The 15,311-nt window shown below is 47.5% G+C and overlaps 1 protein-coding gene across 18 annotated transcripts in view; it reads right to left on the bottom strand.

The window, feature by feature from the left end:
- The window catches only part of DIXDC1 (DIX domain containing 1), a 68,052-nt gene that overhangs the window by 24,131 nt on the left and 28,610 nt on the right, over positions 1-15,311 (bottom strand). For 7 of the 18 annotated variants that reach the window (XM_073903736.1, XM_073903739.1, XM_025893881.2 and 4 more), the window contains 5 exons: positions 13,004-13,133; positions 9,553-9,678; positions 7,264-7,495; positions 6,542-6,649; positions 591-703 (listed from right to left, as the gene is read on the bottom strand). In XM_073903736.1, coding sequence (XP_073759837.1) covers positions 591-703; positions 6,542-6,649; positions 7,264-7,495; positions 9,553-9,678; positions 13,004-13,133 — 709 coding nt within the window. Of the gene's footprint in view, positions 1-590; positions 704-3,537; positions 4,087-6,537; positions 6,650-7,263; positions 7,496-9,552; positions 9,679-12,999; positions 13,134-15,311 lie in introns of those variants that run through there. The other 11 variants (XM_073903738.1, XM_025893884.2, XM_073903742.1 and 8 more) reach the window with 6 other exon arrangements.

The following is a 15,311-nucleotide window of genomic DNA, read 5'->3' as shown; positions in this document are numbered from 1 at the left end:
ACAACCCTTATAGATGAATAAAACTCTATTGAAATCACATGCTTTGCTTCTTCTATGCTTCCCTCTATGTTTATGTAAGAAAAAGGAGAGCAGTTGAAACGGAAGAAGTCTAGACAAAGGGAACTCTTTGTGGCCCCTTCTGTGGCCGTGACACCAAAAGTCTGATACAGCCCTGCTCTTTACCTTCCTACGGACACCTCAGTTCCTACCATACATTCTTGGTTCATATTTAAGTCAAGGACTTACTGAAATCATTTCTATAACACAGGAATAATAAAAACTGTTTGCTTGAGTAAGGCTTTTGGATTGCCCCAAAGTCATTTCCTAATTCATAGGTAGCCAGCAGAGGAATGGCCCGTCTACACTGCTGTAAGATTTTTGACAGCTATGACATCAGAAGTGACATTCTGCAAGAGGATAAACACTTTCATTAGCTCAAAGGCATCAGAGCCCCCTAGAGCTGACCTAGCATGCACAGACTATGGAGAGGGAGAAAACCAGGGAGTTCATAGGTAGAGAGTCAGGACCCCCAAACACTTCAAGATGAGGACTGTTCCTCGAGCCAACCCAGGCATGCTGACAGACAGTACCTGTTCTGTTCTCTATTCCTTCAGAGGGAATAATCACAAAATCTGCCTTCTCCTCCGACTGGGTTATAATGGATTCGCTCTTTGCACTGTGGATAGGACTAGGTGAAGTCAGGCTGTGATGGAAGGAAAAGGAAGACAAACAATTATTATGAACAGTTGTTTATTTTTTAAAGATTTATTTATTTATTTGAGAGAGACAGAGCATAAGTGTGCAGGGGGGAGGGGCTGAGGGAGAGGGAGAGAGAGTCTCCAGCAGACTCTGCACTTGGTGTGGAGCCTGACGTGGGGCTCGATGTCATGACCCTGAGATCACGACCTGAGCCAAAACCAAGAGTTGGATGCTTAGCCAACTGGGCCATCCAGGTGCCCCTGAACAGTTGTTTAGAAGCCAACTGTCATAATTTATCCCAGAGACATGTTCTTATTCATCTTACTCCTACTGCCTATAACATAGTCCCCAGCCCACAGTATGAACAAACATTTGTTGAATGAGCCCAGGATGAACTTATTGAATGAATGAAATGAATGTTAAATGAGTGAATGACCCACTCTTTTCCACAGCAAGGCTGCCTCGAAGCCTGATTCACAAAGAAGAGGTTTACCAGAAGGATGGGTAATCTAGCATCTTAAAGAACTCCAAGTTTGGTTTTGTTTGTTTGCTCTTTTTTTTTTTTTTTTTTCTTTTTACTTACCACCACCACCTGCTCCACCACCATCCCTGGGCCCAGATTCAAAGACTGATATAGCGTGTGTGTTAATAGCTTTGGGAGCTGGAAGGAAAATCTACTCACAGACACAAGCATCACCAGCAGAGTAACATGGCAGATCAGCTCTAGGCTGATCTCAAAGGAGGGGACAATGCTGAGGATGATTCATGGTGAGAAACTGCTGGGACTGCGGACGGTGCCAGGCTGGGCAAAGGGGCAGTGACACCTCAACAAGGACAGGACGCGACAAGGCAAAGGGGAATCAAAGACCTGCTCGGGAAAGGGAAAGGTTTACTTGAGTGTACCAACGAAGAGTTATTCAGATCCCTGCTAGACTATTTGCAAATTATCATCAGAAACCTCTGCTCAATTCTTAAGTTTTGATACAACTATTAGCCTTGGAAGGAACCGCTGTGATTTTCAGGGAAGATGAATTTTAAAGCTGCAGAACAACAGCAAATCTGCAAGACAAGATGGGGATGTGAGGCTGATGTTTCCATCTGATAGGGGAAAGGAATCTGAAGAGCCTTTTTTCTCTGCGCAGCACCTTGAGAACATCAGCTCTGAAGCAATCTCAGGGGCTGTGCGGTCCCTAGGCCCAGCCCCTCTCAGGAATTCTTTCCAGATCCATCACCCCGACAACAGTGAAAATGTCTAGGACTCACTGACCCACTTAATGTGCCCCTGAAGTCTCCCAGGCTAATCCTCACAGCCTCGATCAGGAGTTAACATTTTGTCTTCCTAGAAACCAGGAAAAACAAGAGCTGAGCACAAGTGGTTGTAGTCAGAGATTTCAAAACCTCGAAAGCAGCCTGAGGACTAGTGTCTCATCCTCTTCGTTCTCCCAAGTTTAAGGGCTTTGGTGGGAACAACCTCAACCAGTAATACATTCTTATCCTTATTAGAACCTTAGACAACAATTTACAGTTTTTTGCTTCACATTAAGGAAAGTCGCTTAACCCTATCTATAGATCCATAACCTGAGCAGACCAGGGATAGAAAGGTGGCGAGGAGTGGTAATATTTAGAAAAGGTAATTGCTTATCCATCTTTCACCACTTAGGCAATCTGACTTCCAGGCCAACATGAACTAACTGCTGGGGAAGCATTAGTGGAAGGGCACTCTGTCATTATAAGAAGAATAGATAGATTTATGAGTATTCAGGCCTCCGCATTCACCTTCCTACAGAAATGGGGATCCGCTTGCAGAAAGAGGTCTGTATCAGCTGCTCTTCCTTGAGAAATGATAAAACGACGCTTCCTTAGCTGACAAGGTGCAATGGTTGACACGTTCTACTGCCTGCATTTGGCTGGACCACAGTGGGTATGTGTGAGACGCAGGGGGGAGGGGGTGGCGAGCGGAGTGTGAACCTAGGATGCTGGAAAACTGCTTGCCTAAAAGAGGAGACGCATGCTCAGCTCCACCCACCCCCTCTTAAGTGAGCTGTCTCCCATATAAGGGCAGGAGGAGGTGGATGTCTGCATATCCAACCCCACTGGGGGAGTGGCAGAGCAGCCAAAGGAAAACAACATTTCTCTTGAATTTGAGGCTGCCAGTGTGTGAGGCCACAGAGAGGTAACACCATGAAACCAGGTGGCCAAGTCAAAAGACGAAGGAAGAAAAATCCTGAGGCACGTGTCAGAGCAGTAATCCTGCTACATCCCCAAGAAGAACCTCAGAGATGAGGATGGTGCATTCAGTCATCTGCTTCAGGTCACAGAAAAGTATTTTAATGCTAATTAATTACCTGGCTTAGGCTCTCCCTGAGGAGCTAAAAATCCCTATTTTGTAAACAAGTAATGCCCCACCTGCCATCCTAACCCCCTCAAATCAGGGAACTGATTACAAATAAGGTGTGACTGATACATCCCCTAATTCCCATAGGTCTAACATCTCTCCAATCTCAGCATCAAACGATCCCCCAGCAAAGTCCAAATCAGAGTAAAATCATTTTTTAAAAAATGGGTAATGGGTGAGAAGAAAGCGTCCTGTTTACTCCTGAAGTGCCCTCCCACAGCAGAGACAGGACAAGGTAAAGGGCCACTCCTCCCTCCCCTATGCTGGCTCCAGTTTCCTAAGCCCACTGTATTTTGTAGTGATAATCCCAGACCAGCAGCCTGTCCTTCCCAATACAGCGCCCCCACCCATCCCGGTCCGTCTCTGACCAAGAGCATCCTCCGGTCCAGGCCCTGCTCCCGCCCATGCGCCCCACCTCCAAAGCCAAAGTGGCTTCTGCTCACCATTTGACTTGCGTCCCTCCCATGGTCCCCCTCCTGGCTCCGGCTTCAGCGAGCCTGTTTCCCCGGGTGAAGCGGGAGGCTGGGAGTCACGGCGCTCCCGAATCCGGGCATGTCTCCCCGCGCTGGGGCCCGCAGAACCACTCCACGGGCAGGCCGGCTACCAGAGCCGCGGGCCCCGACCGCGGCAGAGAGTCAGAAGGGCAGAGAGGCGGGCGTCTCGGCCCCGAGGACGCAGATGCTCCCGGGACTGGGGCGCGCGGTCCCGGCCGCTCAGACGCTGCAGCTGCCCGGCCTGGGCGGAAGCCGCCTCCCCTCGTAGGCTGCGGGTCCCTGGCAGTGGCATCGCGGCGTCCGCGGCCGCGCGGCTCCGGCCGTGCCCCTGGGCGCGGGCATCTCACCCCATCGCCGGCGCGGGGCAGCGCTGCCCGCGGCTCCCGCTGCGCGGTCAGGTCCCGGCGGAGAGCGTGCGGGCGCCCCGGCTCCGCGCCGCCTCCCGCGCCTTCCCTCGCCGCCCCCGCTTCCAGGCTGTCAGCGCGGCGGGCAGCGCGGGGCTCGGACCAGGCACGGGCGGGGCGGGCTGGGAGGCCGAGCGGGAGCCCGGCGCTGGGCAGGGGCGGGGCCGCGGACGCCGAGGCCCGAGAAGGGGTGGAAACGCCCTTTCTGCGCGGACCCCTCCCTTCGCGGCCACGGAGGTTGGGGCGGGTGTCACCAGGCTCCCCGCCGGAGTGGAGGAGCCTGGCTGGGTGGAGACTCAGGGTCGACCCCAGAAACCCGCCGAACGCTGCTCTCCTCCCACCTTCCCCCGGGCGTTGCATGTGTTCTTGTTTCCCAACTAAGGATCATTTTGCGTGGACACAGTAAGAGGCTGACCCGACGTCTACGGAGCAACAGGCGGCCAGGGCTCCGCCGGGGTGTCTCTCGAAGGGCAGAGGGGGGGCCACCTTTCCCATCTCCTGAGCCGCTCCCCGTTCACAGTCACATCGCGGGGTCTCCTGGCCTTCATGGGTCACTGAGCCATGAGGTGGCCTCCCCCTGAGGAAGGGGGTGGGCGGGCAGAATGTTCCAGAGCCTGCTGGGTCCCGGAAACTCACGGAGGAAAACGCAGGGTGCTGACCCAGCATCCCAAAGATGTAAGTGAGAGGTCAGCTTAGAAGAAAATGACAAAAAAAATCAGGAAGGAGCGACAGACAGGGGGATGCGACTTATTACCTGACCCCTCTCCCAGAAAAACTCTCGTCTGCCTCCTGCAGCCCGAGTTCCAGGGGGTCCCTAATTCACTGTGTCACAGCCCCTGCCCCAGTCTGAGTTCTCCTGCCAGAAAGGAAGGAAGCAGGTGTTCTCGGGCAGAAATCCAGACTTCTCTCCTCTGGCTCGCTCTAGCGTGCTCCCTCTCTCTCTCTCTCTCTCTCTGGCTCTCTCTCACTCTCTCTCACTTTAACTCTGGCAGGCACAAAAAAGTGAAAGGCCTGTAGCCATGCAGGAAGCAATAGATCTCATTATACAAGGAAATGTCCTTTGATTCTGTACCAAGTGATAGTCTAAGCAGCAATCAAGGAAGAAATGGTTTAGATTCTCATTACTAGCACACCAGCTCAATGGGTACAGGGTTTCCTTCTGGGGTGATGAAAATGTCTTTGAACTGGACAGAGGTGATGGTCACACAACATTATGAAGATACTAAACGCCGCTGAATGGTACACTTTAAAATGATTAGTGGCTAATTTTATGTTATGTGAATTTTATAAATAAAAAAGCAATCTACTAAATGTAAAAATTAAAGTTGAGCAAGGTTATCAGTATATTAAAATGCTGGGAAGAATTCCATGTGACTTCAATAAATTAAATGGTCTACCAACCTAAGATGGAATTTTATGTGGAAAAGAAACAGAAAGACAAAATAAATGCGCTTAAGATACATATAAGAACGTGTAAGAGGGCGCCTGGGTGGTTCAGATGGTTGAGTGTCTGCCTTCAGCTCAGGTCATGATCCCAGGGTCCTGAGATCAAGTCCCACATCGGGCTCCCTGCTCAGCAGGGAGCCTGCTTCTCCCTCTGCCTCTGACTGCCACTCCCCCCCCCACTTGTGCTCTCTCTCTGCCAAATAAATAAAATCTTAAAAAAAAAGAAGAAGAAAGAACATATAAGATATATATAAGAACAATTAGGCTTAACTAGAACAGACTAAGCTGGGCTGGGTAGGAGAGAGAAGGTCATAAAAGCATAAATTAAAAATGATTCAGCAGTGAAATGAAGTTAGTAAATAAGCTGACATGATCCAGGGATGTATTTTTTAGGAGCATGACTTCCATGAGCCAGGAAAGTGGTCTTTTCTGCCACTACACTTGGCATCGATCAGGCTTTTATTAGAGCACTGTGTCCTGTTTTGGTCTTTGCACTTGGCTCTAAGAGCTGTAGATGGCCTTTCTGCTAGAGTCACAAACATCTTAGCCCACTCCAATGCATACTAATCTGCCAAAATTCCTGGCGCAGTAAATGAAAGTTGGAAACATCCTAATGCTCTCAGACAACTCTGCTCAGTTTTTTCTCTTGTTACAAGCTTGACACAACCTTCTCAGGCCACACTTAGCGTTCAGCTCAGGAGCTGGGGCAGTACCATGGAACGGCCGGTCAGAAACACCGGCGGCTGAGACGCAAATATCCAAACCAGGGGCTGGGCCCTCTCGGCCCCCAAGGCATGCCCCCAGTCATGCCCCCCTGTGGACGGAGCTGAGCACTGACACTCGGGCTCCACACAAAGCTTCCTTGTGTGGGAAACTTCCCCGCACCCCACCCTCCCTACCTTCCTGCCAGCACAAAACCGCAAAGCAGGGCTGAAGACAACCCCTTTAGAGCCAAACATAAACTGAGGGAAGGAGAAAAGAGGGAGGAGCCTTACTGCCTGTTATATTGCTACCTGAAGCTGAAAACTCTGAGCTGCCCCCACCCCCCAGGAATTCCACCTCTAACCAGGCGGGTCGTGCTGAGGAGCTGCCACCACAGTTACCTGGGGCCGCTGGACTCAGACGGGGACCTCTGCTGCCCTTCGTACTGCTGCACCAGGGCCCGCACGCTCCAGCAGGGATTCTCAATCTCCTGGTCCATGCCGCTGTTCCTAAAGTCGGAGAGCACCAGCAAACGAGAGGGGGTCAGTCGTTCAGTTCAGGGCAACTCAACAAGAACTGAGAGACGGCCACTCTCAGAGTGCTAAGGGAACAAAGAGGAGTAAGGCCAAGCCCCTGCCTTAAAGACACTGGACACCCAGTAAGGAAGACAGACAAAAACACAACCAATTTCACCAGGCTCTGCAACACCCAGGGTCCTGCTCTCTCCCAGCAGACATACAACCCCCAAAAGGTTTCCTGCCATGAGTCTTCAGGATAAGTTGGCTTTAGGATACATTCTAGAGAGAGACTCCCCCAGATGACTTGGAACCTTGCTCCCACATATCTCCCCGTGAAGAAAACACACGGTGCCAAAGGCATATATTTAACATCCTGGGCACCAGGACAAAAAATTACAAATATGATTCCTTTACTTTCTGCTAACTACGAAATAAACATCTCTTTTAAAAGGGATTTTCTCTCTTGGAGTGTCCTCACTGACCGGTACTCCACGTTCTTTCCTGCAATGTGGGGTTGTTTAGGTGACACATCCACCTATTGCACGATATCATTTACTGTGAAATATCAGAGGAACCAGTTCCCATCCCCAGATTTCAACGCTTACCTCCGTCTGTATCGAAAGACATCCCGTCCTGACCGTGACATGTCATGACACACATCAGCCAGAGCGACGGCGGCTCCCTGGGCCACAGCAGTGGCGCAGCGTGGCTGGTGACTCTGCAGAGGGGCTCTGGGGCCCCTTCCTTGGCTCACCGTCCTGTTGGGGCCAGGTTTGAAATGAGCTGCCAAGGCAAGGACCAGCCTCATGATAGACTTCAGGTTTCCTTCCACAATATCTGAGGGACAGAAAAGACCCAGAGATCCTAAGAGGGAGGCAGAGGGTTCATTCACTTACTACGTATTTGCTAGTGACAAAGGTCTCTTTGCCTCACAAAGCCATGTTCAACAGGAAGACAGAACATTTAAAAGCAATCATAATGAAGTATGGTAACGTGGTGTGGTAGAGGAACAGGATGCTCCGGGAGCCCAAAGGAAAGGCATCTTGTCCACTCTAGGGGGCTCAGAGAAAGATTCCTAGGGGAAGTAAATTTTAAACTGAGACTTGACTGACACATGGCGGTTCATCAGGTGAAGGGGGAGAAGGAAAAGAGTATTCCAAGAAGAGGGAACAGAAGGTGTGAAGGTCTAGAGGTGAGAGAGAGCATAACGCACGAGAACTATGCTGTCCAGTATGGGACCCACTAGCCACATGAGGCTACTGAGCACTTAAAGGGTAGAGTCTGAATTGAAATGTGCTATAAGGGTAGTACTTCACACAAAAAAAGTCAGATTGAAACACATCTCATTAGGCTTAGTACAAAAAAGAGAATGCACATTATCTCATTAATAGCTTTTACACTGATTACATGTTGCACTGATAATATTTTGGATATACTGGGTTAAATAAAATGTATTATTAAAATTCATTTCTCCCATTTCCCTTTTTTTTTAATGTAGCTATTAGAATCTTTTAAGTTCCATATATGAGACTCACGTTATATTTCTGTGGCACAGGAAACTGAAAACAGCGCAGCATGGCTAGGGACTCAGAGTGCAGGGGGAGAGGCTGAAGGGTGAGGCCGCAGGTCAGGTCAGAAAGGGCATGGCAAGCCACAGGAAAGACTGCGGATTTTCCCCTAAGGACCCGCACGTGCAGAGCAGTGGCATGAGCTTATGTATTCTCAGCAAGATCATTCTGGCTGCAGTGTGGAGAGCGGAGGGGAGGGGGGCAGAACTCAAGGCAGTGAGACTAATTAGGAAGCTGCTGCACTTCTCCAGGTAGACAATGATGTCCTCAATGGCAGTGTTCCCTCAAAATAGCTAACTTTAATGGGCCAGATCCCCAAGCCTACCCCTCATGGGGACCAAAGGAGAAATATTACAGCACTCTAAATTTTGCCCTAGAAAAAAAGAAGGAAGCACGCAAAAAAACAATGTGCTAGGTCTGGTGAAAGTTTAAGTAAGGGAATGGGTAAAATTCTATTTTCTTAGTTTCGTAGCATTGCAAATATGCAAGACTTGGAAAAAGATTGACTGATACCTCCCTATGGGCCACTCTCAATAGTATCTGCCCCACCTGAAGGATCCCAACACAGAGAGCACCAGTAATCCAACATGGAAGGAAGGCTCCCTACAGCCCCCACTCTCATCAGAGCCACAGGCAGACCCAGAAACTGAAGCTGAAACAGAATCAGATCTACAGTCAGTTCTAGAGAAACAGTGGGAGGGCCAAGGAGCCTGGGCTCTCTGACACCTGAACAGTCGCTTCCTTGGGCTCAATATGGACTGAGAAGTGTCCTCTTCTGGCCATGCAGCTACAAAAGTGGGTATGTACAGAGATCCCAGAGCCCCTTTCATCTTGCCTGAAATATTGTGTGATAATCACATACAAAAAAAAAAAAAGCTATAAAATACTTTTCTTCTGGAAAACTGGATGAAAAAATATAGTTATTACGATTTGAAATGATTCTTGAGCATGAAACCCAAGGATCTTGAAAAACATAATCTATCTTCATTTTTGATTACTTAAAAGAGACATTCTAAAGTTAATATCCCAATCCTGTCATTTCTACTGTATTAATTTTTATACATACACTCAAGCAAATCTTTATTCAATTAAAATGAATAGAGAATGTCTTTCTCCACCCAGGTTTTCAAAGCACTCAGATTTTGTTAATCACCCGGTCCCAAGAGGGTAACTCTCTTTACGGATAAATGATATGAGGCCACGGGCCTAATCCTATTCCAATCTACTCAAAACCCTTGGCTACGCAAGGGGTAGTTCTTATGAGCCTCATAACCACTGGGTAAAGCTGAGTGTACTCATCCCCCATAGATGTGATGAGGCACTGACCTTTGGCTGAAGTCTGGTGCATACGAATCTTTTTGGAGGCCACAAACTGTAGCACTTTCTCCACATTATTCTTCATCTCCTGTTGGTTACTGGGACTCAGCTGTACCCCATTCAGTTTTTCTCCTGCTGTTAGAAGAGAGAAAACATATGAAGGGAGGGAGGAACACTATCAAAGTTTCATAATAGCCAGATACCAGGAAAGGGGAGTATTTGATGTAAACGCTAAGATTATATATAAATATGCAAGTGAGTTAAGCCTTGGTGCTTGTGATTTGGATGGAGAATAAGAAAGTAAAAGCCTTTTGGAGGGTCTTCAAATTTTCAAAGCTATACCCAGGGGCTTGTGAGGTTACTGTGTATACATTTACTCCTTCAACAAATACTCACTGAGCACCCATTGGGTGCCTGGCACTATTCTGGGCACCAGTGAATCAGCAATGAACAAGACGGACAAAGTCCCTTCCACTGCAGAGGTTCTACCTCTAGGGCTGACAGACAACCAAGTCAACCAGTACATGTTAATATAACACGTAGAGGTAAGTGCTATGAGGAAAAACAAAGAAGAGCAGGATCATGGCCTCCCCAATGTTATATGTGGGCAGAGACCTGAATAAAGTAAAAGATGTTAAGATTTGAGGAGGAAGCATTCCAGACTGAGGAATTACAGGTACAAACACCAGGGTAGGAATGAGCTCAGCTTATCTGAGGAACAGCTGCAAGCCCAGGCTGGCTGGAATGGAGTGGGGGCGGGAGGAGTCGAATCCTAGGAGAAGGTAGACAGGTAAGCAAAGCCAGGTCATTTAAGGGTCTGTGGATTAATGATCTGTGTTTTTATTTTTTTATTTTTTTTTTTAAAGATTTTATTTATTTATTTGAAAGAGAGAGAATGAGAGAGAGCACACGAGAGGGAAGAGGGTCAGAGGGAGAAGCAGACTCCCCGCTGAGCAGGGAGCCCGACGTGGGACTCGATCCCGGGACTCCAGGATCATAACCTGAGCCGAAGGCAGTCGCTTAACCAACTGAGCCACCCAGGCGCCCAATGATCTGTGTTTTTAAAAGTGGACTCTATATAGACTCAGCTTATGTAGAGAGGAAACAGGGAGATTAGTTAGCAAATGAAACGAGTCAAGGCAAGTGTTAATGATGGTTTGGGCTTGACTGGAAAAGACTGACAGGTGAGAAGTCAGATATCAGGTAAAATTTTAATATAAAGCAGATAGCACATGTGAAGGACTGCCTAGGATATATGACGAAAAGAGAATAATTAAGGACAACTTCCCAGTGTCCTGCTTTAACAGCTGAGTGAATGGGACCGTCCTGTGTTGCTTCAGTGAAGACACCTGGAGGAGAGAGGAACTGGTAGTGAGAAGGATACGCAAAGCTCTGATTAGGGCATGTGCAGTTAGAGCTGCATTTTAGACATCCGGGGCGTCACGCTGAGCATGGAGTTGATATTCATGTCTCGAACTCAAAGACAAGTTTAGAGCTAAAGAGATGCATGTGGGAGGAGATCACCTGGGGACAGAGATAACACAAGGACTACGGACTGAGGAGGACCTCAACACTTAGAGGTCAGAAAGGAGAAAAGCCAGCAGTACAAACAGGGGGGAGCCCGTGAGGAAGGAGGGTCCTGGAAGCCAAGTAAAGAGAGTGTCTGAAGGAGGAGGGAGGGACAAACTGCGTTGAGTTCTGCTAAACTGAATAAAATGAGGCCAAGCCACTGGATTTGATAGGGCAACGGTTGTGACCTTAACGAAAGCAGTTTCAGTGGAGGAGAGTGATCAAAGGCTCGATGAAGGCAGGTTGAAGAAAGAATGGGGAATAAGGTGGTGGATTCGGCGAGTTTTTCCATATAGCAGAGTCACAATAAAATGCAGCACTTAAGAATCTGGGTTTTGGGAAACCAAGAATACATATTCATACTGCTTCTATATGCATAGAACATCTCTGAAAAGAAATGCAAGAAATTGCTAACACTGGTTGCTTCCAGAAAGAATACGTCATTGGTGCAGATAGAAAAAAGGCTTTTACATCCTTTTGTGGCTTTTGCATTTTCTATCTGATTATATTTTCAAGTATAATCAATTCAAATCAGTGAAAACAAAGGTTTGAAATGAACTTTGGAATTAAAACAGGTCTAGTTTGGTACCTCTGCTTTGCCATGGTACAGTTACGTGGCCTTGGAAAGTCACCCAGCCTTTCTGGACCCCATACACGAGTAAGGCGGAAGTACTCATCTCATCCCCATAGCACAAATCATCCCAAGCAGCTTAGCACAATCCTCGATATATTCTAAGTGCGCCATGAATTTACTTATTTTTATACATCTTCCCTTTTAAGCTTGGTTTCCTGAAAATGGGGATGACATTATCTGCTTCTCAAGGATTGACAACTGAATGACATCAAATTAAATGAGATAAAAGTGTTCAATAAATGGCAGCTATGACTATTACCACTGTTATTATAAATGGATGCTGTGGTGAGCTGGCCCAGTGGGGTAGCAAACCGGGCTCCTTCCATGCCACTTGCAAGCCCCACATCTCTCAAGGACTCTAAGCAAGGTCAGCTGATTAAAAGAACAAGAAATGCCGCAATGCCTATTATGTGCCGGGCACTTGGGTAGGAGTTGTGGAAACGGGAAAAAAAAGTTACACTGTACCTGCTCTTTTTTTTTTTTTAAAGGTTTTTTTTTTTTCATGAAAGAAAGGGGGGGGGGCGGGACTCGATCCCAGGACCCTGGGATCATGACCTGAGCCGAAGGCAGACGCTTAACCATCTGAGCCACCCAGGCGTCCTGTACCTGCTCTTAAAGAGCTCAGTCTACAGGAGAGAGATAGGAAAACAATTACTGCTCAGTGAATGGCAATCCTATCATAATAACAGAGCTGTGGACAAATGCTATGGACATAGGGCATGATACCATCCAATAAGAGAGCCTGGCAACAGCTCCAGGGCTCCCTGAGGACGAGCCCTTTCGTGGGGCGATATGGGAGTGTTGTGGAGGGGTCCTTTTGCTGGTAAACCCTCCTTCTTTTGGCCTGACTACTATTTCCTTTTCCAGCCATGGTTTAGACATCAGTTCTTCTGGCAAGCCATCCCTAAACCCTAGGACTGGAGTGGGTGCCACCATCCACCCGCGTGCCTCCCTGTCCTTACCCCATCAGAGTCCTAAGTACATGAATGGAATTGTGTTCACTTTCCAGTCTTTCCAACTAGATTGGGACACTCCTGAGAGCATAGACCGTGCTCACAATCACACTGCCAAAGCATAAATCAGCACCCGGCACACAGAATTTGTTGACTCATAAATAAATGAATTAACATTGGGCAAGTACGTTAAACCTTCGATACTTCCATTTCCATATATTACAAAGCAGCCATAAACAGCTCCGAAGGGCATGTGGAGGATAAAGAAGGCATGTTCTGGCATCAGAGTCCAGGGCCAACTGACCAACAATCTCGATGAGATACGCCAGGATCACCCCATCCCGAAGATCCTGTCGCAGGTCCTGCACCGGCTTCACTGCTGGTCTCTTCTTGAGCTGTGCATTCACCCAGGCCACATACGCCTGAAGCTGCTGCTGGAAAATCAATGGTGGAAATAAGAGAAAGGTTGCATATTATTCTTCTCCTTTGCCTCGCACCTTCTAAGGCAGCACTTGAGAATGGGCTGTGGCGGGAAATCCAAATCCAGAGGGAGGAGGAGGTTTCAAGGAAATAAAGAAGAGAGATGGTCAGACATGGAGCATGTGCTAAAATTTCTAGTTTAATGCTAATCTTCAGGGAAAGCTAACCGCTGACTTGGTGGCACTGTAGATACAGATAAGCAGATGAGTGTTTCAATAACAATGACTCCTGCTTTCCTTATGTTTTCTCTGTTGACCAGGGATGAGGCCCAGCAAGAAGCACAGCCAGTTTTCGGGTGTAATCACTGCTGCCAGCAACCCACTGTGCTTCCCAGGAATAATCACCCGTGTCTCGAATGCACAATGGACAGTGATACTCACAAGGCTGGTCTTGGGGAACTAGGAATAAACAGCAAACCTGCTCAGAACTGCCTCTCCCATTGCTCTTCACAATGAGACTTAACTGAAATCATCTCAGGGTCAACGCAAGATTTATTCTCCTGAGCCCATAATCCTGGGATTGCTACACAGTTAGTGTTAATCCTTGCTTTATACTGCCAAAGAGGATCTGGTTGCCTAAAACCTGCACAAAGAAGGAAAAGAAAGGCTTTGGTGAGCAGTGCCCTGAAGACTTGGGCAGGGGGGAGGGAGAACTTTCATTTATTGTGAGACTAAGCCAGCCAGTATCATCAGAAGCCTGATGGGCCCAGATAGGGACATATAACTCATCCCAGTCCTTGGATAACCTTACATATTCCATTTTCTCCCTTATACAAAGCTTGCAGTCAGGTGTTTATTCTGATTATGCATTTTTTTTTTCTGAAGATGGGCACTAAATATCAAAATAACATGTGAACAATGTCCCAGAAGCAACATCAGCTCTGTCTGGTTTCTGTAGAAGCCCAAGACCCTGAACATAAAAATCAGGTTCAAGGGCTAACGGGTATTAAGTTACAATCTGGTTAAAGAACACTTGATTTCTAAGCCGCAAGTACTTCGTCAATGAAATGATGTTGGAAATTACTCCCTGACTGCTTCCTGAGCTTAAATTAAATCTTCATTATTTTCTCTGTGTCGATATGTGGGAATAAATGAAGTCTTTGTAAGACAGTACTAAGGCAATAGTCTATCAGCTGCTGACAAACTGTAGGAAGTGCGTATCAGCAGGTGGTGGGGGTAGGAATCCAATACCTACATGAACTGCACACTAGTTTTGGTGTTTGATGTGTGTTTTATTGTATTAATGAATGTACCTGAAATAGGACCTGCCACACAGTTGATGTCATTATTATTTTCATCATTATCACTATCTAATTCATTCTCACAAAAGCATTGAAGGGTCAGTATCCTCTCCATTCTCTGGATGAAGTTCAGAGAAGTTATGTAACTTCCCCAATGTCCCCAGCTAGGACAGAGCAGACGTGGTACTGAAACACAGGAAATGTGGTCCAAGCATTGACCGAGGGCCTCATGCTACCCAGCTTACTCCGCAGAATAGGGGTGGCTGCACCTTCTGCTTGATATGGGCCAGACTCCCACCCAAGCCCTGCTCCTTCCCTCCTACTCCACAGCCACAGCACGGTGGGAGGCAGACCAGGCAGGCAAAAGGGTACCTCTGTAGTAAACCCCTCTGCTCTGGGGAAAAGGCATTAAGGGTAACAGCTGGGATCTGATCTAGCTTACATATAAAACTCCTAATCAAAAGAATATCCAATGGAAAAAGGACAGTCTCTTCAACAAATGGTATTGGGAAAACTGGACAGCCACATGCAGAAGAATGAAACTGGACCATTCTCTTATACCACACACAAAGATAAATTCAAAATGGATGAAAGACCTAAATGTGAGACAGGAACCCATCAAAATCCTAGAGGAGAACGCAGGCAGCAACCTCTTCAACCTTGGCCACAGCAACTTCTTGCTGGATACGTCTCCAAAGGCAAGGGACACAAAAGCAAAAACAAGCTTTTGGGACTTCATCAAGATAAAAAGCTTCTGCACAGCAAAGGAAACACTCAACAAAACTAAGAGGCAACCTACAGAATGGGAGAAGATATTTGCAAATGACATATCAGATAAGGGCTAGTATCCAAATCTATAAAGAACTTATCAGGGTGCCTGGGTGGCTCAGTT

Source organism: Callorhinus ursinus, unplaced genomic scaffold, assembly GCF_003265705.2.
Source record: "Callorhinus ursinus isolate GAN/ISIS: 27379988/994484 unplaced genomic scaffold, GSC_fseal_2.0 scaffold19, whole genome shotgun sequence".
NCBI lineage: Eukaryota > Metazoa > Chordata > Mammalia > Carnivora > Otariidae > Callorhinus > Callorhinus ursinus.
Note: the sequence above shows the minus strand (reverse complement) of the source record. Positions and strands in the feature narration are given on the sequence as shown.